At 36.0% G+C, this 27,170-nt stretch overlaps 4 protein-coding genes and 2 long non-coding RNA genes across 7 annotated transcripts in view; 3 read left to right on the forward strand and 3 right to left on the reverse strand.

The window, feature by feature from the left end:
• LOC132916608 (transcriptional regulator ERG homolog) overlaps positions 1–20,664 on the forward strand; it is a 68,971-nt gene extending 48,307 nt beyond the window's left edge. For both annotated transcript variants that reach the window (XM_060976747.1, XM_060976746.1), the window contains exons 4-6: positions 11,065–11,124; positions 14,428–14,665; positions 16,226–20,664. In XM_060976747.1, coding sequence (XP_060832730.1) covers positions 11,065–11,124; positions 14,428–14,665; positions 16,226–16,562 — 635 coding nt within the window. In that variant the 3' untranslated portion in view covers positions 16,563–20,664. The remainder of the gene's footprint in view (positions 1–11,064; positions 11,125–14,427; positions 14,666–16,225) is intronic.
• LOC132916615 (uncharacterized) lies at positions 57–7,222 on the reverse strand. Its single transcript, XR_009660136.1, has 11 exons — positions 6,290–7,222; positions 6,088–6,176; positions 5,764–5,983; positions 5,318–5,468; positions 5,015–5,127; positions 3,329–4,902; positions 3,095–3,230; positions 2,897–3,022; positions 2,155–2,329; positions 601–733; positions 57–299 (listed from the first exon to the last, which is right to left on the reverse strand). It is a non-coding gene; the product is annotated as an uncharacterized LOC132916615 (long non-coding RNA).
• Positions 4,223–27,170, forward strand: part of LOC132916599 (peroxidasin homolog) — a 77,273-nt gene continuing 54,325 nt past the window's right edge. The window contains exon 1 of the mRNA XM_060976722.1: positions 4,223–4,226. The gene's annotated coding sequence lies outside the window, so the exon portion shown is untranslated. The remainder of the gene's footprint in view (positions 4,227–27,170) is intronic.
• On the reverse strand, positions 11,871–13,825 carry LOC132916616 (uncharacterized). The gene is made up of 3 exons (XR_009660137.1): positions 12,917–13,825; positions 12,553–12,818; positions 11,871–12,418 (listed from the first exon to the last, which is right to left on the reverse strand). It is a non-coding gene; the product is annotated as an uncharacterized LOC132916616 (long non-coding RNA).
• LOC132916610 (pyrimidodiazepine synthase-like) lies at positions 23,898–25,959 on the forward strand. The gene is made up of 5 exons (XM_060976750.1): positions 23,898–24,475; positions 24,548–24,653; positions 24,913–25,156; positions 25,239–25,460; positions 25,569–25,959. Exons 1-5 carry the CDS (start codon positions 24,451–24,453, stop codon positions 25,695–25,697), a joined length of 726 nt encoding a protein of 241 aa, XP_060832733.1. The 5' UTR covers positions 23,898–24,450; the 3' UTR covers positions 25,698–25,959.
• Positions 25,144–26,923, reverse strand: LOC132916613 (uncharacterized). Its single transcript, XM_060976753.1, has 2 exons — positions 26,688–26,923; positions 25,144–26,576 (listed from the first exon to the last, which is right to left on the reverse strand). Exons 1-2 carry the CDS (start codon positions 26,715–26,717, stop codon positions 26,310–26,312), a joined length of 297 nt encoding a protein of 98 aa, XP_060832736.1. The 5' UTR covers positions 26,718–26,923; the 3' UTR covers positions 25,144–26,309.

Below are 27,170 nucleotides of genomic sequence, written 5' to 3' on the forward strand. Positions count from 1 at the left end.
CTTTGTGGAAGGTAGTTGGGTGGAAAGGTTGGTAGATTGGTTTGTTGCGTAGAACGTTTCGATACTAGAACTACCAGTTTGTAATTTTTCATTGAAATTTCATAGATTCGCGTGTTTCATGGTTTTTCATTGGTAGTTGTAGCATTATCATGGAAGACGAACATGGTGAAACTTGGGAAACCAGATATGAGAAGGTGCTTGAAGAATAATCATCGCCTGCTTTTTGCGGATGTAGACTCCTCTTGGATGGATGAAAGGTCGCAGAATGTTGCAAGCTAGACTCCGGAAATCCGAAGTACCTGCAATGATAATAAACATGTGTAATCTGAGAAAGTAAACTTGGAGGATCGTAGAGGATAGAACACGTTGAAACTTTAGAATCAAGTATTGAGAGACACGTTTGAGGAATAATTACTTTTGTGAATATAAGCTGTTCCTGGGCGGATAAAAGCTTCTAAAACATCGCAGTTTAGGCCTTGAGATAACGAGGTATGTGGAAGGATAATCATGAATATTGCAAGGAGTATGTACGTTAATAGTAAATTGGAAAAATCACGGAAGATGTAATAGAATCATCAGGACAAGAAGATTCTTCTATACATAATGACAGATGTATCTTCTGCAAAGAAATAATCCAACGTCTCGCAAGCATTTTAGCCAGCATCTTCAAGAATCCACTGATACATAGATACTGATGTAAAGTGCTTCGTTAAAATTGCCCAATCTGCAAAATCTGAAATCTGAAGCAAACAAATTTCAGTCTCAATTCGAAGGCCCTAAACAAATTACGTAATATGATTATGCGTTTAGAAACATAAACGAGACTCGATTGCAACCGAATTTTGATACCTTGAAGAACAACAGCTTTTATCGTTTCACTGGCGTTGTTAACTACGTATTTTCTTTACCGCATTACGTCGTTCGTGCTCAGGGTAATATGTTTTTGTTCATCAGATAAACTGTTAGTTGTATCAAATCCCATTTGTAACGACGTGTTACGCGGAGCGAAATTAATCGTTTCCTAATTATCGCATAGCGTGAACGCGACAACCGACCGAATGAACACACTCGAAGAAAAAGGATTCTTGTCTCACCGGATGATCTTAACGCGCCGAAAGATTTTCTTTTGCATGAAATCCCGTCTCCGATAGCAGCTCGTAATGCTTATCGAGCAAAGTTCAATTAATGCCGACACGAACGCGTTCACACGGCCACAACCGTACCGATCCCTAGGTTCAAACGTCTCTCTTTGCGCGAACCCGATCCCGGACATCGCTTAATAATCATTCCCCCTGTTAAACGTATACACTTATTATCGTGACTATCGTTAAAACATATTTGATAACGGTTACTTTAAAAGGATTTACCTATTCCTATAAAAAAGTTAAATAGGTTTACAATTTATAAATTGTTATATTACAAACGAGATTTATAGGTTTGTATGCTACGTGTCTTGAATAGCGTTAATAAATGTTACAACTGATAATACTTCGTCGACGAAAGTTATACAAAATGACGCAATAAGTTATACAAAAGTGAGATAATAAAAAGCCGGAATCAAAAGTAAAAATTAAACGATTCCCTAATTAAAGTAGCTTCTAAGGATTTTGTTCAATCGCAATCGCGTACAATGTCATTGTATGAATACCTTGAATAAATTAAGAATCTCTTAATCTCCTCATCGTTTGTTAAAACAAGAGAACTCTAAACTTTACATAAACGATCTATCGTCTAATACCAAACAAACATTTCCCTTCTTAAATACTCTTTAGTTCGAAGAAACACGATACAACATGTTCTCTTCTTAAATACCCTACTCAATACCATACAAAATATCGATGTTCGCAAATAAAAAAGCTATCACATTGAACGTGTACATCAGACGGCTGGATTCGTGCGGATTTAAGTAGCATGCAGCTCGTGTACCCGTTGATAGACGTTGAACGACGCACGGTTAAAGTGGAAACGCAATCGGCGCGCACCCCAACAAGAAATCGGAGATGAATACGGGCCGATACGGAGGGAGAGAGTGGAAACGCGGCCAGCCAAGCGTAAACGTGTCACGCATAGGCACGTGGCCGTGTATGTACTGGCGAGAAGGCATAATACGAGCGACTTGGCCGTATCCCGCGACCCCTCCAATATGTTACCAACGTTTCTTTCGCCATTCCCATTCCATCCAAACGTTGTATCGGCTGGAAGAATAATATTGTGGCTGAGACACGACCGGTGCCGATTCAGCCATTCTTATATCCTTGTATCCTTGCAGCAACCCTTCTTCAAGTACATTGGCCATCGATGTATCGAATCCAAATGTGACACGACGTTTCTGGAACAACATTAGGTATATATGTAACGATTGGTATATTTGAAGTTTCCCAAGTTCATGTTTAAAATGATAAAACGACAAGAGAATTATTGAGCAGAGAAGTGAGAATCGTTAGTGAATGATGAATTGACAGCGTACTTGGTGAGATAACAAAAGAGAGTTCTAAGGAATCTTCAATATTGTATTTAGCTGTATACGAAATCTCACCATTGCAAAATTAGTAGTCTATTAATCTTGGAATATTGTAGTACATATTGTAGTAGTATTGTAGTATACTACGTACTCTAATTATCGTTGAAAATTGATAAGTCTTTGTTACTTATATGTACTAATAATTTTCTCACATGGAAAGCTGCCATAACTATTCAAGAATAAATTCGAATCTATTCAAAGTGGATATTTAAACTTTAGTTTTACTTATTCTCATGTTTATAGTATAGAATTTCCCAGTACAGTACTAAGAGGATTGTGTATACACAGATGTAGTATTGCAGGATTAATTGATGAGAATAGGAATGTCAAATGACATGGCACTACTATAGCTATTTAAAATTCATAAATATTCACAGTGGAAAGACATTCCGCAAGTTCCTCGTCGTCCATTACACAATGGACAATGAAAATGATTGAACACTGAACAGTTCCAAATATCCTTTCATTATCTTCTTCCCCTTTTCCATACTTCCACAACAACTGTAGTTAATACCAAACATTTAATACCATCAAATTTTTCCCAAACAATAAATTTAATATTGGGAAGTCTACCTGAGCCCAAGCAATCTGCTAATTACTCTGATCAAGATAATCGTTTCCACATCGAAGTCATCCTTTGAAACATGGTGATTGCCATTGCGGTGTCGTAATTGTTGCCCGATAAAGCGAATCGATTCCTCGATACAGGCTGGAAAAAGGACACAATGCTACAGGGAGTCGCTCGAGGAGATCGTCGCATCGAAAATCGAACGACAAGGCCATAATTCTATCAACGGTATTGTTTACCCGGCGAAAGGACGATCCTCCATTCGGCGGCGCCCATTTTTATTGTCGTAAATCTGGCAGCGTGAATGTGGCGGTCACGCGCCGTTTCCCGGTGACTTGTTGCCCACGATCCATGTCTCCCGGGTTTTCGTGGCCGTGGGCCACGAGCCTGTGAACGAAATCCGTGCCAGAACTTCGCCGGATCCGGTCGGTTCCCCGTACTTCCTGGTTTATCCGCGTCTCTCGCTGCCATTCGGCTAAAATGTCGCGACTTCTGACATTGCCACGGCAATATAGTTTTTATACTTCGTACCTTCGGTAAAGGACTTTGGATCTTACGTGGACCTGCAACGTTCAGGTTCAGCATAATAGTGACAAGTTTGGTAATAAAATAAGTAAAGTAAAGTCTGTCTAATTGTCCTATTTAATGCAAGGTAGCAATAGAAATTTATAAAGTACAACCTGTTATTTGTTAATCAACTAATATTATTATCTAGTAATATATTATCGTACAAAATACCCCAGGTATTGATAAGTCGGAATAGTAGTAATGGTGAATTTGTATAATTAGTTACTTAAGACGACTAGATAGAAAAGTCATGGGCATTCTATGTTAATCATCAACTGGTGTAACAGACGTAATAGATTTTCTTCGGTGCATCTTTATATTACCAGAGTATTCTACCCTTCATTAACTGCCTATAGTGCCCCTTAACATACAGAACAAATCATTACTCAAGTTCTTCGCTGATTAATTGTTTATTTGTTACTTGCTTACCAACAACTTAACACTTAAACAACAATTAAAGCTTAAACATAAATAATTGCACGGTACTACGATAAAAATGGTATCTTCCCTGGTATCTTCTATTTGTCTGAGCAAACGCGCTTCGCATGAGCGCAATTACATCACCGACTGCATGCGTTTACTAGAGACAATTTTCCCTCGCAATTCAAATTCTAGAGTTACCGTTATAAAAATATTCCTTCGACTACAATACTTCTAAAATATCTAAACTGATTGTACGTTAGCTTTTCCAATTTATCAAGCAATAAAAATCCATTTCTTTATCTTCATTGTTATCTGCATAGCTTGGTCCCTAGTTTGTAAACCTACGTACTCGTAAAATTGCATTTTTACGTGACCTGATACGAGCGAAGAATTTCGCGGCCCGTAACGTTTTCAGGATTAAGCAGGGACACATAGGGACCAAAGCTAATCCCTGTTACCTTACGAGCCACTCGTTTGCCAGCCAGCACGTTTAAAGGGTCGCGTGCTACGCTCGCTTGTTCATTATTACGCACCGCACGGGTAACAGTGATTTATGCCCGAAATAGGCACACCGCTCCAGACGGCTGTGTGTATGAGTCAGTGATACCACTTAAGGCCAAATCGCAGAGTGATGAATTGACTTATTGTCGGACGTAAATAAGAGCGGCGGGTGCCGGTGTTTTAACCTCGTTCAGACACGATTAGACCGATCGCTTTGGCCCTTGTATCGCCCCTATATTAAATTATTCCATTCGCCATTTCACTTGTCCGGAAACCGGATGTCGCAGCAATAGGCATCGAAACTTTCCTCCTTCCATCGTACCTTATAAAAGCATATTGCACTTTTAATTCATATGAATTTTAATGCAAGGTCTTCTTATGTTTAGTTTGATGGTTAATGGGACTTTAGAGACTAATAGATGAAATAAATCTACTTTAAGCTTATACGTTGTATTCATCTTGAACGAGATGCAGATAAATTGTATTGCGGTTCATGGGACATTTTCCTTTGACATGAACATTAAGGATGATATAATTACAGAGCCTTCTGGAAAATAATTTAAAAGCCAATCATACATGTATGCAAAATTTTGTTAGACTTTAGCAGTTAAAGGAATAATAAGTTAGATATAATTATTGTGCGCAGAGATTTCAATATTCTTTTACATTTAAATCAAACACAACATCATGTACCGTTTAATTAAAGCTAAAGCTACCAAGCTACAATTTATACATACCTATAGAACTAATTTGGTTCCTAGCAAAAATTTGTAAGGTGAATAGGATTAAGAAGCATCAAAAACCTAAAGAAAATATTTGTGCAGAATATTGGATCTTCTCCAAAAAAATAAACTCCAAAAGAGACAGCACATTTGTGCGTGTGTTAATCTGGAAAAATAATGAAAATACATTTCCATAAACGTATATAATAAGAATTTAAGAGAAACAAGCTTATCGTGAAAAAAAATGTTATAATAGCAAATGATTTAATCTGGACAGCGATAATTTTAATTGCCGCAATAAAGTTATTTGCGGCGGTCAGCCAGAGGTAGGAAGAGGATGGTCTTAAGCGTTATCGTGAAAAAGGATCAGCATGCACGATCGAGTAGAATGGCTGAGAAATCAAGAGGGCTATAGTTTCGATACGATGCGTGAAAGTAAGGAAACAAGCATTGCACGCAACTGGCTCTTTAAAGTTGCGCGAGCAAGCGAATCGCTTGAGCGACTCGCGCCGGGTAATCGGGCCGCGCGTTACAACGCGATCTTTTCCTGGTAAAACCGCAATTAATCACAATTAAGCGATTGCCGTCTCGTGTCGCGTTGCAGAATTTTTCCACCGCGCTGCCACGTTCTCTGCTAACCGTATAAGTACAGAAGATTTAGCGTGTGCCGCGTCAGTTTCTCTGAAAATAATTAAAAATCACGTATACAGGAAGTACTTATGAAATGTCTAAGAAAATTATGTAGCCCCTAAAGGTAGGTTCAATTACAGTAAGAATGTACTCACGAATCCAAGTTAATTTCCGATATAAATGTTTCCTTTCAAGTTTCTGTACTTATTAAAATATTAGCGTTGGTCTTGATAATAGTAGATACCTAAGTACGTTAATATACAGATGTTTTAATAAAAGTAGACTGGCATATATAATAATAATAATAATGTCTCTGTTTCAATAAACGACAATAATTAGTTTAAGAGATAAAAGTACCTGAATATCTTTACTAATCGTGAGAACAAAATATCCAAAATATCTTTGATAAGTTCAGTTCCAGTAAGAATTCTTTACCATTTTAATCTTCGCCACATCATCAAGATCTAAAAATCCACTCATTTTCTAATTCCATAGAAATTCAAAATGTATTATGCAAATCTATCTCGATGTAAAACATTCCAACGACGATGCAAAGACAATATCAAGAGGATTTGGTAATCCTTGTGGCAGAAAAACGAAACCGGAAATTCAGATATAAAGGGCTAAAAATATGGGAAAGGTACGGAAACGGAATAGTAACGATAATTGTACGAAGCTGCGTAGCGACGTTGGTTGAACAGAGGTGTGCATTAGGAAGTTGCCCAAAGTTCCAACAAAGTCGAGGAACGACGTAGACGTGGATGATTCCCCTTCTTGCAGGCCCCAGTAGCATTGTAGCGACGACTGGAACAACCAAAGAGTGCAGTAGCTTGGAATAGCGAGTCCTTTGATCCTCCCCCGTGGAAGCTGTACGTCGCCTAACGGGATTACCCCACCCCGGGTAATTGCTCGTGAATGCGCAGATATACGCGTGACAATAGCAGAACGTCGATTCGAAGTGACGTAACGTGTCTGACGTACACGACTGTCGATGACTTCTGTGCTACTGACCTTTGAACTTTATAGTTAGAACATACGCTGTACCACACAATCTTTAGCGATATGATTCTTAACTCTTAACTGCCATTGCAAAGTCCTGGAAAATATCAGGTATTATAAATATTGCCATAATTTCACTGTTAAATAATAGATGGAATCAAGTGTCTTACCATTAATAAACTTGAATTAGATTGAGTGACATGATTGCCAAATTAATTTATAAATTCAGATTTTAACTTTTATTTGGAGGATCTTGTAAGCCTATAAGAAACAGTTAACGAATTAACTCGACGTGGTAAGGGTACTGCGTACACCCGATATATAGAGTTCTAGTACTTTAATTAAAGTGACTATAATTAAGCAATGTACTCATGTAATGTATATACTAAAGATGACTTACAATCAACCAATGTCGAGCACTCGTTATATAAAACCAATGTCAAACTTCCAATTACGCTAGATATACTGAAGGTGACTATAATGATGCAACTATACAACAATATGAGTTGTATATTAAAGATAAGTACGGTTGACTCGATCTCAATGAAGTTAGTTTATGCTACCTCGTTTACCATCACGTAATAGTTTATATTGTGGCGAAGAAATATCCAATCTGATCCAAACTTCTTCGTTCAACGTTTAACTCTTCTTTTGCTTTCCTCTATTTTCAATTGTTTGACAATCTTACTCATAGTATGGATCATAGTTTCTCCTCTGAAGATTCCGTTTAACCTGTTAAAAAGATTAGACAGGTTAATAAAAGCCAGTTAATGAGACCTCTTTGAAAAGTGGTCTGATGATGTTGGACTCTACAATAGGCAACATACAGAAGCAACTTATTGACTTGTTGTCTGTATAGTATGACTGACTCGACTGACTCTCCTTATGTGATACAGTTAAACAGGTCATGTATAGTACTTGAAAGTTACAACTTGAAAGTTTGCATTTTTGCCTTTCCAATGTTTTCGCTTAGTTTAGACACTGTGATATTGTATCGTGAGAATAATTTATGTAGATGGATGAAACAGCTGGAACAGGGATGCAAATAAGGTCTCAGGGGGCAGGTGCTGCTTGTTAACATAGCGTAACACCAGCTGCAGATTTTTAACTGATTTTGTAACATCTTACGAACTTTTGCCAAGCTATTGAAATATAGAGGCATATATTTTCCAGTAACAATGATTATAATTCGTTTCTCCCGTACTTGTGCAAAGCTATAAGAAATATGAAAATCATCTCAACTTTCATCTTTCTATTATCATTTGTCTCTTCTTTTAAAAAATAATGTCTAAAGTTCATATTTCATATTTTTACAAAACTATAAAGAGTACAAACCCTTCTATTGTAAACATTTGATTCTTCTCTCAAAAGCAATATTTAAAATTCACCTTGCATACAACTACAAAATTGTAAACAATACAAAAATCACTCCAATCTTCTTTACCTCTTTATCATCAAAATTTATATCTTCTACAAAAAAACGATTATATCTCCTCATTCATTTACCTCTACAAGATTATAAGATATCATTTCAATCTTTTTCATCCCTGCATGAACAAAATTCTATCTTCTATAATAAATTGAAAAATCAATGTTTGAACTTCACATCTATGGCGTTTACTCGAACATGGAGAAACGAATACAGTCCAGATTCCAGAACATCAAGATTCCGTGTCATCACGATGTCGGAGTTCGTCTTTTGACGTGGAAGGCCACCGAAGTCGTAGCCCTACGGCTACACTGATTGTGGCGGACCCTCACGACCTGGGCCGTGGAGTTGCATCCCTCGTCCAAGATTCTCCCGCGTCCCAATCAGAGACGAAATCAAATTGTTTAACACAGCGGACACCAACTGCTATTTAGAGGCAGCATCTGCCTTGCACAATCAAACTGCAGGATTCCTACAGGATGTTCCTGTCGCGTCAACTGGAAAAGGAAAACAAAATCGATTTACTGTGATGATGTTTCGGAATGTCTTCATACACTAATGTATTATTTTATATGTGAAATTTAACGTTCTGGTATGATCTATTAGCTTATACTGAAATATCAAAAGGCTGTAAGTTTAATTAAAATACTTACTTGCTTACCCTTTTTTATGATACATATTTTCAAAAAATGTGTAGTTTGATTTATACGTTTCCAAAAAAATATAGGATATAGCATACATATTTCTAAAAAATATACAATCAGAATTTAATCGTCTATCGATTCGTTATTCGTTTTTATCTTGCTCATTTCTCCCTTCTAAAACTTCAATTCATCACACAGGTTTCTAACAATTTGGAACCAGAAGTGTCATCCCTGTCGATTCATTATCGATTCTTATTTTAATCCGCTTTCTCCAATTCCTTAATTTTCCACATAATTATACAAAAAAAAAATAGCATCAGAGATGTATTAATTGCCTTTATCGACTATCATTTGTGTTTGTTGATTCAGACTTCACTTTGAAGCAATTATTCTATTCGATACCAAAGACTGACCTTCTCGATCAGCCGAACCAATTGCCCGCCGATTACCAGGTTTCGACGGTTTTCGGGGCAACGAGAAGATGAAACCGATAACGCGATACCGGACGACGACAGGGAAGGGGCGATTTCCCGTAACGAGAGCATATAACGAGGCGAAATTAAGGGGCATTGTGCCTTAAACAGATTGCACAGTGGCGCGAACGTGACCGGTAGGCATGTTTCCCCGTTGCTCGATCAACTTGCACGTATATACACTCCTATCCATAAGTCACTGGACACTTACGTGTATATACGTATATATACATTTCGGATAAGAAGTAATGAGCTTTGCTATTACAATATAAAGTTGACAGTTATTACTTATTGCTCGTATGCATTATAAGGGAAACTGAATTAAGCTAAATTCTTTGTATTCTTTCTATTGAATTGAATATTCTTCGTTCTCTGAATTATAGTAAATTCTTTGCTTTCACTGAATTGAATTGAATTCTCTGTCTTCCCTGAATTAAACTAACTTCCTTACATTTTCTGAATCGAACTAGATTTACCAAAAGTCTAACTCTTTCGAATACCCCATGTTCTACTTAAAAAATTTTGTTTCTACATACAAACACAATCTTTTCATCTAATTCCGACAAATATTGTATTCTAAACAAATCTCTTCGCCTTATAAATTATATATACATTATTATTATTATTATTATAACAATATTATTACTATAATTATATTATCAACTTGATTCTGCTGCTCAATCCTCAATAAGAATTATGTTTAAAATTAGTAAGTTTCTAGTGGCTTATAGACAGAGCTATATACGTATATAGGTACACATATAGGAAGAGGAGTCGAAAGCCTGATAAGGCGATGGAGAAACCAACGCGTCGCTAGAACGTGGAAGCAGGGAGAAACGTATACGAACCACTCAGCCCCGTGTTTGCCTACACGGAAATCCTCTCTAACGGATTCTAACGCTCGACCGAGCTTGTACTTTTTCATCTTCGACCAACCGACGATTTTCCCTGCACCCTTTTCCTAACGGACTTTGCCGTTTACGTCGTTTCTCTGCGATATCTTCATCGAAGATAGGACATTCGTCAAAATGACAGACCTTAAGTTTACTCGTTTCTGTTGGAGAAAGATAACAGGTTGTTAATATAGTGATCGTTGAATGATTTAAATGCAGATTTTGAAAGTATAAAATTGAATCGGTATTAGTATTTGATCTGTTTTATTAAGGTTTTGTGTACAAAGCTTTATTACTACCTTGTGTGTACAAACCTCTAGGAAGAATTTAAAGAAGACCTGGATAACATGAAGAATGTAGAAGTTAATCTTCTCAAATTCTTAGTATTTGGAATTTTTATTTTCTGAAATTTTGAAACTGGAACTTTGAGGGTGAAGTTTTAAACTTCGATTGAACTTTAGCATTTGGACTCTTCATTTTCTGAAATTTCGGGGCTGAAGTTTTGGAATTCTCAGGTTCTTAACATTTGGAACCTCCGTTATCCGAAGTTTTGCAACTGGAGTTTTTAAATTCTGGAAGTTTTCGTCTTTAGCAGAAGATCCTTAAGAGAAAGATATAGCCTATAAGTTTCTATGAATTTGTCTTTATAATTGGAACAATATGTTGAGAATAACTGGTAATTACTCTCTTCCAGGATACGGAAGCAGCTTATCCAAGTCAGCACTGGACACGCACACCCACCTCAGGCAGCCTGGTATGTAGTAGGTAGATATTTTTGAGAAGTTAAAGCACTACACCTTCTTAGTCTACCGCAAAGACAGAAAGAAAGTATTATATTAGTCATAAATATTATTGTATAAATTTACTAACAATAGATCTTCTCGTTTTATCATATTTTTATCAATGATTTTCCTTTTAGTAGACACTAACAAAGATATAATTCTAACAAAGATTGGAACAGTTAAAATAGTTGACTAATTAAAAGAATATCAACGGATACACGCGAGCTAAAAAATTACATATCATGATCTACAAAAGAGCGAACATTCACGCGTGGCCCAATCGACGGTGATTTTCGACGTAATTGCACGGAATGACCTTCACGATTATTACGTTCGTCACTAATCACGCAAAGCCCCTCATTCCTGACTTTTCAGCGCCACGCCCAAAAATTACTCTTTAGGACTGATCAATAGCTTTAAATAAGTGGCTCGAAAACCGTTTCTAATGCTTCTACTTTTATTATTACAAATATTCAAAATTCAACTAAATGAAATATCAACCCTGAATCTAATCTATATAAAAGTGTGAGATTATACAAATATTCAAAATTAAACTAAATGAAATATCCACTCTGAATCTAATCTATATAAAAGTGTAAGATGATTTCTATAAAGAGAAACTGATGTACTTAATTGAATTACTCTATATAAAATTTATATTCGATTAAACTAATTAAATTAACTTTGGATTAATACGTCAAGATCTTTCATCATCTCGGCGGAATTTAATTAATATATTATTTATTAGGTAAATAATATATGTGTCAGATATTCCTATTATCTTTCTAAATTATGCTTAGAAAGTAATGTATGCAACGTTCCTTACATTGCCCAGTATCCGTTGAAACGACACTTTACACGATCAAAAAAATTGAACTATCAACTTCGATTTAAACTTTAAATAAGCAGAACAATTTGAAAAAGTATCACAGAAGGAACGAAGCGTATTTAGTATAACTAAAATTAATATACCATAAAAATAAAGTGGATATCTCTTCCTTTCACTACTGAAATCAGCATATCATCGCCATCGACCGTTTGATGCTTTACCATCAGTCAAATTTGATTTACATAAGATAAAGTTTGAATAGAGAATCCAACGGAAACCACGGTCTCTACTCAGATCGATGTAAATTTTCGTTCGAGAATTCTAAGTTTCCGTCAAACGAAGAAAAGAATCTCCGCAGATGTAACTTGAAACAGGATCACTGGTGTCCATGGAATTCTCCATCTTCTTGGTCGAGCAGCTCCATAAAACATAGGATACTGAAAAGTTACAGTGGCGTTTCAGTATCTCTGTTGGCGGTTTCGGCTCATCCCTCCCCCAACCCCTTTAGCCTGTTCAGCAGATAAATGGGTGTACCGCGCCCCTTCCCATTATTAACTTGTAAGTGAATTACCGTTCGATCGAAAGGCGATCACTCCGCCACGCGTTTCAGGGGATTCATCGGGCGAAACGACCTTTGAGGTCCGGCAATTCACCAGCCATCCCCATCGCGTACGTCTGTCCCCTATTATAATCTGTTGAAATGTATTTTTATGGGAGTCGAACCAACGACAGTCAGAATTATACAGTTGCTGTGATTCCTTTCCATTTTCTTCCATTTCCATTCTTGATTTCTTTTCTTTTAGTTAATACCGGATTCAGATACTTTAGATTTTCTTCCTGAAAAATTCCATATTATGTATATTTTTAGAGGAACAGCGGGATTATATAAATATTCTGATAGCTTTAAATTCTGTAAATTTTCTGGATCTACTCACTTGTCCGACTTATCTGAATCTACTGAATTCTCATCTCGCATGCCTGGATCTCCTGAATTGTCCGATTTGCCTGAATCTCCTGAGTTCTTTCTAAATTCTGCAAATTTCATAAAACGAAGTAAAGCAGGTCAAATCTAAAAAAACTACACGAAATTAAGCGAACGACAGTCCATTAGCATTAAACCAAACTAACATCAACTAAGCCAAACCTAATTGCAAGCTTAAAGTTTAATACTTAAACTACCGATTTTTTACATATTATCTACATCTGTTATTATGTACGTACTACGTCTACAAGCGCTATCATATGCATTAAAAAAGTAAAAAAACATAGAAACGTATAATATCCTGGTAAGGCAAAGAAAGATTGTTCTCCGCATCTGTCACGCGAGGGCCATATTTTGATCATTTAGCTCACGCTCGGTCGGAACGCGATGCTCAGTTTAACAGTGTTCGCTCTCTCAGAAGACATTCGTGTACGCCCTTTGAACCACTCCGTCGTTCGTTCCTTCAATTGAAATTATTATGATCCAAACGAACTCTATTCTATTGTAGGGTTGCGATTATATCCTTTTGTACGGTTGTAGGGCACTCCAGGTCTGAGCAGTAGCGAACGACGGTGATGACGCATTGTAAGGCTTTTAAAGGGCGATACAGGGAGCACTGGGAAACAACCGTGTAATGGATAGGTATATGTTCGGGGGAAATACCGACGAAAGAAGAAGAAAAAATTATAGTGGCCTCGAGTAGAGAAATATAAATTTTTCCGCTCTCGTTCTTCGTTTTCCACGAATGTTCTCTGCAATTATAAGCACAATAATTAATAATTACGCGTAGGAACAAAGACCAGCAGAAGAATATTTCAAATTCGTATACGATTATTTTAATAAAACTTATATAGAAAATAATTTTAGAACAAATATTTGATACATGTGTTTTCTGTTAGCGATCGTCCTTGACTTAAAAAAATATACATAAAGATTATTACTGCTTGAAATAATTAATAAGTGGTATTATTAATAATTATCAACTCAGATATTGTGGTAACGTAACTCTTTCAATTGCGTGTTACTGAATGGGGAATCGACTAGGTAAAAATTAGTCCACACCATAAGAATTTGAAAAAAAAGTCATTGCTAGAAATAATATAGGAACTATAAACGAGAATATTCAAAAAAGACAAAATATTCTCTTGTAGAACTAACTAACAACTAACTAAAACTAACTTGATCAACTATTATTAGAAAGCAATTTCATAAAAAATTCAATGAAAGGATCATTCCTATACTTACTATATATACTTAACAATTACGAAATAAATTTGTATACGGGTACCATGGATGAAAATGAATCTAAATATTCACTTTTAACATCTTCTAGGATTATCGAATCTGAAAAGAAAACGACAGAATTAAAAAAGAGACGATCACTTGGGAAAGAAGCAAGGCAAAGTTTATGAATGAAGATAAAAGGATTGTAAATTATGAATTGAATCTTTCCAACTGTTGTAGATCCCTATCAAATGTTCGGAGCGACGAGCAGTCGGCTCGCGAGCTCCGGTTCCGGTCAGATTCAGCTCTGGCAATTTTTACTCGAGCTACTGTCAGATTCGAGCAACGCCGCGTGCATTACGTGGGAAGGAACCAACGGCGAATTTAAGTTGACTGACCCTGACGAGGTGGCGAGACGTTGGGGCGAAAGGAAGTCCAAGCCTAATATGAATTATGACAAATTGTCGAGGGCTTTGAGGTGAGTGACGTTTCATAATCCTTCTTTAACATACGAAACATAAATCTTTTAATAATTAGTACACCTCTTATCCTAATTAAACTCTAGAACACACCTTATGAATATTATAGATCAGTATAATATATACAAGAATTGCTGTAATTTCAAATCTTGTCATATTACAAAAAGAAGCTCTAAGAAGAAAATATAATAGAATATTAATTAATATTATTTGCATTATAAATTACTTAAATAGTAACAATTTTTATAAATATCTCTTTAAGTACCCACGATATTCTCAAATTAAAGGCTCAAAATATTCAAACTTAAAATCCATATCGCTTGTGCCAAATATTTCTCCGAATCCTCCAAATATAAATTCATCTTTCGTCCATTCTCGTATCTCTCTTGTCCCGACCAAGCCACGCACCTGATCATTAGACCGCGCGATTAAACCGCAATCCAAAGGGCTAAAAAAGAACATGGGCGAGAAACGTCAATATTTAACGGGTAGACGTCCGCGCGAAAGATCCGGAGAGAAAGTAAATTCGTTGAACGAAAGAGAACGGTAGCGCACAACTATGACGGGGTTGGCGCAGAGAAGCCAGGGGAGAGAAATTTCAATCACCGACAGTCAGACCGACGGCAGACGCGGTTATTATTTTTCGATCAGATCGACTGATTATATTACCCGAGACTGCTCCGCACTCTCCTCTTCCTCTCTCTTCTTCTGTTTCTATTCACCACCACCATGGCTATCCCTTCATATAGCGACAAGTTTCAAGCTTTGCCGCGCGACAGTAACTCGACAAAAAAAAAAAAAAGATAGGAAGAGTCGTTTCCGTCGCCGCGGAAGCGGAGTCGTTATCGGCGTTGGCAAATAGAATTTATTAAATAAGAACTCGCTGGTTGCATGGAGATTTTTACGGCTTTCAACGAGTTCGTAAATCGCCGGTTTATGGCGGAACGTGGTCTCGCTCGATCATATCTCGACCAGCGTGAAATAAGAGGATAGAAGGATGAAGCTTGGTACATATCGTAGCTTCAGTGCTGCGGCTCCTGCCTCTGTTATCTTATGTCCTTATCTTTGTTTTCGTTGACAATTTAATACGATGAAATGTGGTACAGCTTCCTGAACTATTGGTTGAACCTGGAAAATAATAAATGAAAAGTAATCCCACAATAACAATTAAGATAGTATTCATAAAAAGATGATCTTCGCTTTCATCTACCTTGTATACCTCTCCATTATGTTACAGAATTATTATACATAACGCATTTTCCCTTATTAAATAGCAGAAAAGAACCTCGATCTTCTACAAATTTCTTCAAACTAACTCCCAACTGGCATTATCGAACCACAGAAGAAATCTATGTTAAATTTCCAGATAGGTATTGGAACGTTCATACTATTCTACATACTTTGATACTCTTTATCACATAAAACACAAAATACAAATTGAAATCTAAACATTCGTAGATCCCCTATACATATACTTCAATCGAAATAATTTTCGTTAATCGTCCTAGAAATATAATCTCGCATCCATGTTGCATCGAGGTATCCGTATCTACTTCCAGGTACTACTACGACAAGAACATCATGACGAAGGTCCACGGGAAGAGGTACGCGTACAAGTTTGACTTCCAGGGCCTGGCGGCAGCGACGCAGCCCGCGGCTGCGGACCCAGCCGCATATAAATACCAAAGCGAGTTGTTTATGTCCGGTTACGGGCACGCGAAGTTGAACCTTATGCCGCCACCGGCCGCCTCCGTGTCGGTCTCCGTTCCAGGCGGCCTTTTCCAATCGGCCTCCAGCTACTGGTCCACGAGTCCGGGTGCAAACCTGTATGCGGGACACCATACGGCCTCTGGCCATGTGCCGCCTCATCTGGGCACCTATCCGCACTACGCATGACCCACCGCCGAGCACTGGGGCGCCCTGGGTACGCCACGTTAACAAGTTTCTACTCGAGGGAATTTAACCGACCGCCGCCATCGCGGTCTACGTGTGCCGTCGGTCCGTGGATCCCGCAAATAGACCACACCTTTTGCGATTGCACTATCTTGCTGTAGTGGTTGGTGATGTCGTTTTCTCTGTCCTCTTGCAATTTTTATTTCTTTGATAAATATTTATATCCTTCTTTGATTCCATTGAATTATTAATTTTCTCATTGCCTTTGCTTGGCCAGAAAGTGGATGATGAAGTGAATGGAGAAATCTTAAAGTATTAATGTAACCTGTGGAATTTTAGACAAATATTAATTTTATGATTTTATATAACATGTAGACAAGACATGTGCAACGTGTATTAGGGAATTGGAAAGGTATGTATATGAATAATTATGTTTCGGTATCTGGGCAGATATCGCGTGTACAGATATTAGAGAATATTATATGTGTATTAATATGTGCATAAGAATACGTGTGTATTTACATATTCAGATAGTTTAATTCGTGTATGTTTTAATACATGAACGTTCTAGCGTCTAATTTTTTGAAGAAATCACTGTCTCAACGATTATGTATTATATTACAGTGTATCTAAGAAATACAGCGACTAAGTAATGACATACACGACGAGATTATATTTTTAGAAATCTCTAGGTTACAGATAACATTGACAATTTTTTCTCTGAAGATCTAGTTCTCTTGGAGGACGGATCTCTCTGAACAATCTTCTCTTTCGGCATATATAATATCCTAATATAATATTCTAATATATATTCTATCTTAACGCACGTTAATTAAAAAAATAACGCGAATTAAACTACAAATACGTTAATACATATAGCGTACATATATTTAAATAAATATGAAACGCAGACCTCTATCGGAAATTAGCTATTTCATAATAACAATAGAAATTTTGCATTGAAAATTGGCAATTTTCATAGTAAAATCATGACAAGAAAATCCTGATACAAAGTGAGAGTCGTTCCAAACTCGTAGATTCCTTGAACACGCGTCGAGAAGCATGTAAAACACTGTTTATTATAATATTGTCCCTTGCGTGACCACTGGACAATGCAAATATTCAGTGACATTGCCTCAAAACTGAATGGTTTTGTTCGTGGATTTGATAGAAGAGAATCCATCCCTACTTGAGCATGATCGTTGTTCCCTGAAAAATAGAACAACGTTGAAATCTTTATCTTTCGTTCTAATCTTTCCTAAGTTTATTACTACTGAAAGATAAAATTATAATTTTACGCAAAACAATGTTTGAAAACTATGATTTTACTATCAAATAAAATACTCGCTCACGGTTTAAATAATCTACTCCAGTTAATATTTAAGTCATGAAACTTTCCGTTTCATCCGACATCAAAGTGCACGTGGACAGATTAAACGATCAAACTAATCAACAATATCATAGTCGCTGTCACGACCAGCCGATCTGGTTCCTTAGCAGCAAACAGCGACCAATTTAAATTACTGACGCGAAACTGACGATCACGCGAGACCACTCTGCCCCCAAAAGCTTTCGTTCACGACCAACGGTGCACTCGAATTATTGTAAGAACGTTGTACATACAATATAATGGATTACGTAAGTACAGGGTACGTTCACAAGACGATTCTCGTCAGTCGTTTTATCTCGACGATATCCAGTACCATCATTGGCAGTAAAGTTTGTATAATACTATGGAAATATAATTTATATCTGAATTATTCAAATTTCATTCCTGAACACAAAGAATTTTCGTTTTCTATCATCTATCTAATTTTGCTAAAAGTTATTACGAATAAAACATAGTTCAATTCCATTGTAGATTTTACGAGAATTAGAAACACATTAGACCACTCAAAGCATCCATTGTTTGATGCATAAGTTTTTCAATCATTATTCATAACTTACTGTTGCCATTATTTAATATTATTTAATAAAATTTCCAATTCATTAGAATTATCATTATTTAAAATATATAACTGTGAATTAATATCTGTGGAAAGATTCTACGTTATATATTCTAAATAATAGTAATCGTTAGTAATTTTTATCATTTGAAATCTTAGTACGTAGTTAATTTTCTAATATTAAGATCCAAGTAGCAGCTTTCCAATGTAATTCAAATGAATTGTAATTTTTCACTCGAAACATTGAATTCTAGAATCTTTGATTCGTTTTCAACAATCGTGCATGATAACGCCGCGATGAACCGCGTGTCGAGAATTATCCTGTCCGAAAGGACGTCGCCTTGTACGCGAATAACTAACCGGCGTACTTCCGCAGAGAAACGTCGGTGTTTCCGACTGGATGGAATCGAACATGCGCATTTTAACGAGGAATATCTCAGTACAGATGCACGATCGAGCAATTTCGAGAACGGTTCGTCGAATCAACGATGATGACAATGAACCACATGCGAGCATCATGATGGTCGACGATAATCGAACATCCAAATAAGCTTGATCGATCTTAGTGAGAAATGTTTACATGTTCGATTCGGGTCAAGAGCAATGCGTGTATTATAAACTCTTTTAACTTATTTGTTACATAACAAAAATGTAGATAGAGGAACCGCATGTCGTCGTTCAGAAGAAAAATTCATCGCGAGTTACGTTGCTCGCGTTGTTGGCGCGGGTTCAAAGGACACGCCGCGTTCATTCAGCGACCAAACACTATACATGTATATGTGTAATAGAACTTCATTTATCTGAACTTCATTTAGTCGAACGAGATTATAATTAAAATCTTCTTTGCTATTTAAACGTGAATTCTAATTACTTAAGTGAGAAAGAATAAGTTAGTAGAGAATCAGTAAACTTCTATCGCCTAATACAATAAGAGAGAAAGATCTAAGATCTTAGGAGCCTACAGTTAAATAGTCGATATAACGAGAGTCTAAAATTTTATTTAATCGATGTAGATTTTAAAATCAATTTCATCGATATAAACATAAAGCTTGCTGGACAAAAGATATTCGATGTCTTCCTTCTATCTCAATGGAAGACTCGTATCTTAAGAATCACAGATCAATATTTTTAAATATTTCTTCACTGTCTTAGATCGAACGACATTTTCTACTCGTAGTGATAAGTTAATAAGTAGAGTAAACTCCTAATCGCTCTCAGGTTCAGATAAATAAAGTTCTATCATTACAAGCTTTCCTTCTCGCGATCTTTGTGCGATCACGATTTCACAACGAAGTACGACGCGTGTTTCAGTGCCGTGGAAAAGACTAAACCGCGAGCGACCAACGAAATTTCTACGAGGATCGTGTGCAACTGTGAAGTCTCATTTCTAATCCACCCGGTGTAGTAGATATGTATAGAAATATGTTTCTCTTGATCCTAGGATGACTCCTCTGAGATTATTTATTTCTAATGGTGATAATGGTAATCACAAATATTTATCAAAATGAATATTTTCAAAAAATAACATTCTAAACAGACATACGTTCACACAATCCCTGTAAAAGTGAGAAATTTAAACGTTTTTCCAAGATTTACAGAATCAATGGTTACGAACCAAGTACATAACGGTTTACTCACATATATTGAAAATTAACTTCCTCAAGGACAGAGAATTATTGAAAACCAATATTCCTAGCTCTTCCGGAGTTCATTTTCCTCGAAAATCTCTGCATTACTAACGTCAATGATAACATACAATCAGTGTCGATCTCAGAAGTGATTCCAGAATCAGCATAACGTGTTGTTCTTTACCACGAGCCAAACGCTATTAGAGAAACCATTAAACGAGCGACAAATCCCGGGAGAACACAGCACATCCATCAATCCAACGGAAGCTCGAGTCGCAATTATCGAGATTGATAAAGTACAACGTTGAGTCATATCAGAACCGAACGTACGAAATCCCGAGCCGTGCTCACCACGTCGACTCTCACCGATCAATCGAGAGATGCGGTCGCTCTATCTATGTACAAAACATAGGGGTAAGTCTCCAATGTACGCAAATCGTGGGTCCTTAGCCAGCAAAACTAATAAAACTGAATAAAACGAATAAGATGAATAAATTAAAGAAAACAGGTACAACAAGGAAAGAAAATAAAGACAAAAATAAGTAAAGGTTCCACGAAAGAGAAGACCTGGCGGGCGGCGACTTACCCCTTACTGTGGAAAGGTGTACCTCTGTCGAAGAAGCGAGTAACTCCTTAAGTCGTATACTGTATCATACCATTCGTAAGACGTAAGCACCCATAGAATTACTCTAACGATTTAGTCGTAACTAAAACCTGTCGAGCGTTCCTCGGTTTCGACCAAGAGGATCGTTCTCTCCGGGACGAGAAAACGACGCTCGCCCCGTCCTCTTCATTTTTCCAAAGAAACTAAAATAAGAAAAAAAAAAAATATATATATATATATATATATATATATATATATATATATAAAGTAACGAAATGAAATGAAACAATGGGAAAGAGAAAAAAGAACAAAAAAATTAAAAAGAAAGTGACTCCGTGGGACGTCGACGGGCCTCTAATGTAGATAGGGTGTTTTCATGTGTAGCGTAGGCGTGTAGAGAACATAGTCTTAGCGCGAGAATGTACATCAGAATGTATTTCGATTGCAATGTGTCCTCCTGTGTGACTCTATTGTACGTGTACGTATATGTATGTGTGTGCATACTATGCATGTATGCGTGGGAGAGAGAAAGAGAGAGAGAGAGAGAGAGAGAGTGAGAAAGAGAGGGTGAGACTGGAAAAAGGAAAAGAAGATCGCGTACGATACCACGGATGAGTGGAGTAAGTGGTAGAAAGAGGAGTGGGCGTGATTCGCACAAACTGGAACACTGGGATGATAATAATAACAATGACGATGGCGACGATGACAATGATGGATGAGAGAGGGCGAAGGGTGTTTGACACTAGCATAGACCGCGTTAGGCTAGGTAGATAAGCGACCCCTTCGAGAGGAGAAAAAATGAGTTTCGTCAAGAAAGACAAAAAAATATCGTGTAATACGGACCACGATGTAGCAAGGTTGTGAAAATTTGTCAAGAATTCAAATAATTCTTAATGTCAATTCGAGGGGAGATAATTAACAAATATATCACACATGGACCTGAAATCTTAAACCAGAGCTATATGAAAAAAATTTTTTAATACAGAGCCAAGATACTGTTTAAAATACATTAAGATAATAATTTATACTTCCACCATAATTTCTCTTTCTAGATTATCAAAATAGTAAAATAATAATTAGCTGGAATACCGTTAAACCTGGTTCATATTACTCAAATTACCTGAAATCCAAATCATTTGAATTAAGATAAATTGACTAATTTGAACGAGGTTATTAGTCGCGAGTCATTTTCATTTTATTTTGCGTAAATCTAAAATATTCAATTATACAATCCTAAATGGATCCGTAATCCTAATAAAAAGAAGTCTCATGTTGGAAGATAAAGCGGAAGTAAACAGTAACCTCGATATCAATTATCTCGTAGATCATTAACTATCTCCACCCAAAATTGAATATTACTAATAAATAGCTTCAGCTTTCCAAGCTCTGCAATTATGCAAAGGTCTATAAACAAAGTCAGAGTAGCACCTCGTATCTTCTCCTTATAAGATATCAATCATTGCAGCTACTTGGTGGTCTTGATTTACAACCTCGCCATATCGTGGCCCGTAGGTCGCGAGAAACAGTGGTAGCAGAAAGATGGAATCGTGGAACGGGACATAGATGAAAGAAGAGCTGAAGCAGTGTAAGCAGAAGAAGAGCAGCAGGGGGGTGGGAAGGGGCGCTGTTGTTGTTCTTGTTGTCGTGCGCTTGTATTAAAGTCGCCATGTTCTAATTAAACGTGCCGACGGGGTTGTATCAGTCGTCGGCAAAATCAATGTGACTTTCTCTCGTATCTGTGTATGCACACATACACATGTGCACACATATATACATGCAACATGGAAAAGTTTGCGTAACGAGTATGTTGCTTGTAAGTTAGGTTGACTACGACGTTGTTGAGAGGAAGAGAGACATAAAGGTTCGTATCGCTGCTCCCTTTCTTCCTTGAAGCGTAAACGAAACCTGGAAAAAAAGAGAAAAGACAATAAAGGAAAGAAGCAGACACAAAGGATAGCACTGTGAAACGAGAACCGGATTGAAAGCCGTAGGTGGAGGGTTAGATAGAAAATAAAAAAAAAATTGGAAAGAGAAAAAAAGAAGAGGAAGAAAAAGGGGGGAAAAGAAACGTTAGCAACACACGGTAGGTCAGTCTTGGTTGTCGGCGGTTGGCGAATTGGTCGGGTTGCCATGGAGAACGCTAGGTATTCCCTGGATTCGGGCCCGCCCCAACGGGAAACCCCCATTCGGGAAATTCGTGGCGTCGCCGAAGCTGCCGCGGTGCCGGAGGTTTAGCTCGGCTCGGCTAATCGATTCTGCTACCAATCAGCGCCCGCGCCGTTCCTCCTCGTCCTCGTCCTCATCCTCCTCGCGCCGCTACCTACAACATCTCTCGACTTCTCACTCGACCCCTTGTGTAGGGGTCTCTCTACACACCCGCGAAACCCCTCCCTTCTCTACCACGAGATTCCATCATAATTCTCTCTCTCTCTCTCTCTCTCTCTCTCGTTTTCTCGGTGTGCTCCACCTACGTGTGTGCCCTTCACCATACTCGTGGTACCACTTTTACCTAAGCAACCCAACCGTCTGATCCCTATGTACGGTTATTATAGTGAGTGAGGAGTTGGGTCTTGGATAGAAGGCTGACTGAAGGCTGGCCAATCGACGTTTTAGCCTTTTCCATTTCTTGGCCTTTCTCTTCTCTCCTTCAAGGTGAAACGTTTCTCAAAGTGTTTATACATATGCACTTGGTAAGGTTGCACATAGAAAACTATGGGAGATTGAAAAATGGTTGGTTGATTTGTGGAAGGAAAAAATGGTTTAGAATTTACGTGTACTTAAAAGGAGGTTAAGTGAGTTGAACTAAGTTAGTAGAAAATTGTTGTTTAGATTGCCTAATTTTTTTATTAGAGATAGGGAAAACTTTTATCAAATACAGATTTAAATGTGAAGGAAGAACCGTTGACCGGTGTTTAGAAAGTCGTTGTAAATGTTCAAATTCAAATTTAAAGAACATTATTAATAGTGGTAATACATGAATTATCTTACATTATCTTAACAATCAAATGAGGATGTTAATATGATTAACAATATATGTAATGACGTTCGTAGAACAAAATCAATGCAAATAAGTTAACATTTCCGCGTAAATTTGAGCAAAACATTATAATTACACTTATTTCAACTCTATAACTGTTTATACAATGTAAAGTTAACTTACATCCTTTTTAAAGTTCCAAATATATAAATGTAGAAAGCATGATCCTCAAAAGCCATTCCATTTTTAAAATATATACCTAGGAAACGCAGAAATCCAATTTCTCAGGACCAACATCGAAATATCAAACATCCCTACTAACACGAACTTCTGAAATTTGTTTTCCCCAAAACCTAGGGCCTTAAATCTTAAAGGTTGTCGAACTTCGCTCCAATATATGGTTCTATTTGAAATACTCACGAGTAATAATTCTTTATCGTTTGAAAAAAAAATGGAAAAATATTATTATTATCGATGACTCATTAATTATAATAATTAAAATGACTTTGGGAACGTGTTTTATTATATGTAAGGTATATAAAGACATCAAATTGTTGAGAGACCTCGTTCCGGATTAAGGACAGGTAACCTGCGGCTGGAGAACCTTGAACTATCACCGATGTTTATTAGACCGCCTGGGTTGTAAGAAAATGTGCAACATTATTCACAGCGAAAAAGAAATTACATAATTAATCGTAGAGATTCTTAAAACTTTCTAACGAACGATATAATCAAAATGAGTTTGAAACACTTGGCTGCTGGTAAGATTATGTTAGTGAAACTTGATATTAATATAATTGCAAAATAATTCCATTTATACTATCGTTCTATAGGATCAGTTGCCCCGCCCATTGTATCTGGAAAAATACGTTTGTATAGCATGCGATTTTGTCCGTATGCCCAAAGAATTCATTTAGTACTTGACGCGAAACATATACCGTAAGTAAACTAATTTTTCAAATTATAATTTAACTTTGAAAATTTTGTTTATATTTTTCACACATTGCAAACAGATGTTTCATTCATATTTTCTATTTATTATAATTTTTAAATGCTTTATTTTTGTTTATGAATGCAGTAACTATTGTTTATTTATTTTTTTAATAATCTTAAAACTTCTCTTCCTCTCATACAAATACATACACACAGATATGCACTAAATTGTTTCTTTTATTGTAATATTATTCTCTAATTATAGACATGATGTTGTTTATATTAATTTGACAAATAAACCTGAATGGTTACTAGAAAAAAGTCCTTTGGGTAAAGTTCCTTGTATAGAATTGGAAGGAGGAGAAACATTATATGAAAGCCTTGTGATTGCTGAATATTTGGATGATGCATATCCACAAAACAAACTTTATCCTAGTAATCCCCTTGCTAGAGCTAAGGATAAGTTATTAATTGGTAGATTTAACTCTGTTATAAATACTTTGTATAAGGTATTTATTTCTCATATATACAATGTACTTATGCAAAATACAAATATTATGTACAACTGGAATACAAATATTTTTATTTTAGTTATACGTCAGTACATCCATAGACAGAGACATATTTGATGAAGTCTTATCAGAATTGGGTCTTTTTGAAAGAGAACTTGCATCAAAAGGAACACCATTCTTTCATGGTAGTTCTCCTGGTATGTTAGATTTTATGATATGGCCATGGTGGGAGAGATCTGATGTAATTAGAGTTTTACGTGGAGATCAGTTTACTATACCACGTGATAGGTTCAAGAGACTGGTAAGTTACAAACATATTTCATCATCAAATGTAGTATAAAATTATCCTATACAAATTAGGGTATATAAACAACAAATTTTTTCTTTTTTGTTACCTATACAATACTAGTTGGAATGGAGATCTGCCATGAAGGAGAATCCTGTTGTTCGAGCTAGTTACTTAGATACCGAAGTACATGCTAAGTACATGCGGAGTCGTCGTGCTGGAACGCCACAGTACGATTTAGTTACTGCTTAAGTTAATAACTTCTAATTTGTATCTTCGAATATATATGTTTATAAATAATATAATATATTTAGAAATGAAACATTACTCGCAGAATGTTGCTAATAATTTAATGATTTAATTTAATGAGTTTATAAATGTTGTGAATTTGTTGTAAAACTAATATAAGCATAACTTTCTATTTCTTTAACTATTTGTGTAATAACCATGACAAATCTATTTTATATTATAAAATATATCTATGTGATTTAAATAAAATATATTGGCATATCAATCTTTCTGGAAATTAGCATATAATTTGATCATAGATGCTAATTAAATTTTGAATATATGTTTATAAAAGAAAGTTACTATTGCTAAAATCTATCTTCCAAAGTAACTATTTCTGTGTCAGAAGACAATCTTTACATTAGGAATATTGCTATTGTAATACAATATACAATATTTATAGAAAAATTTGCTATATTAGTAGAAAATTTGAGCAGCATTAAGAAATTTTTTTCTAACAGTATCCAATAAGTACAAAATTACAAAAAAAATAATTATAATATAAAAACTGAATAAATGTCTAATATATTACACTAATGACATTTCTTAAAATATGCATAATTTAGGAATGTTAATTTATATTGTTCCATAAAATAATACATATAAACCATAGAGCAGAAAACATGCAAAAATCATGCTTGCTGCTACCATGAATGACTTTGTATTTTGTCTCCTTAGGCTTTTCAATTTCTCTTCATTTTTTACAAGTACCTCCTGAATTTCTTCCAGTTTTGACTCTAATTCCTCACGAGTTTCCATTGTGAGCAATTTCGTCTTGAGTCTTTTTTTCAACACATCCAGTTTGTACATGGATTCATTTAATGTATCTTCTGCCTTCTGTATCTAATATGTATAAAAATATGTTTAAAAACCAGAAGCATAGGTTAAGATAAAATAATTTCAGAAACTAAAGTATAAAATATATAAAATTTTTTATTTTATTTTTACATATACCTTTGTCATAATCGTTTCATCCTGCGTCATTTTGATTTTAAATGTATGTATGTCCTTTTCTGTTATATGAAGCACGAATTATCAACATCTCAAATGCGTATTCTGAATTTTAATGTTTCCATGTGTCAGATGCATGTATCCTCACTAACTTGCTGAATACAAAATGGCGGTACAAACCAAGCTTACAGATATAAGATAAATTACAAAAATAATTTTTATGGTTTTCTACTTACAAGTATTTAATTTTCAAAGAATTTCAATAAAAAACTAAAGAGTAGTAAAGTTACATGCATCTTTTTTATGTTTTATAAAAGTATATTTATATTGTTGATTGAAGATTATATAATCTTATATTGTTGCGATTTTTAAAAAATGCATACACACTCTCTTATCTAAATATTTATGGTACAAAAGCAAGGATAGTCATAATTAATATTAACACTTTCTGATATGAAGTATAAATTTAATCTTCATCAGATTATA

The sequence above is a fragment of the Bombus pascuorum genome, chromosome 2, assembly GCF_905332965.1.
Source record: "Bombus pascuorum chromosome 2, iyBomPasc1.1, whole genome shotgun sequence".
NCBI lineage: Eukaryota > Metazoa > Arthropoda > Insecta > Hymenoptera > Apidae > Bombus > Bombus pascuorum.

Coding starts and splice junctions, on each gene's coding strand:
- LOC132916613 (XM_060976753.1), bottom strand. CDS start 26,717: ATGACGCAGGATGAAACGATTATGACAAAG. Junction 26,577..26,687: donor ATGAAACGATTATGACAAAG/GTATATGTAAAA, acceptor TATACATATTAG/ATACAGAAGGCAGAAGATAC.
- LOC132916610 (XM_060976750.1), top strand. CDS start 24,451: ATGAGTTTGAAACACTTGGCTGCTG. Junction 24,654..24,912: donor CTTGACGCGAAACATATACC/GTAAGTAAACTA, acceptor CTCTAATTATAG/ACATGATGTTGTTTATATTA. Junction 25,461..25,568: donor GTGATAGGTTCAAGAGACTG/GTAAGTTACAAA, acceptor ATACAATACTAG/TTGGAATGGAGATCTGCCAT.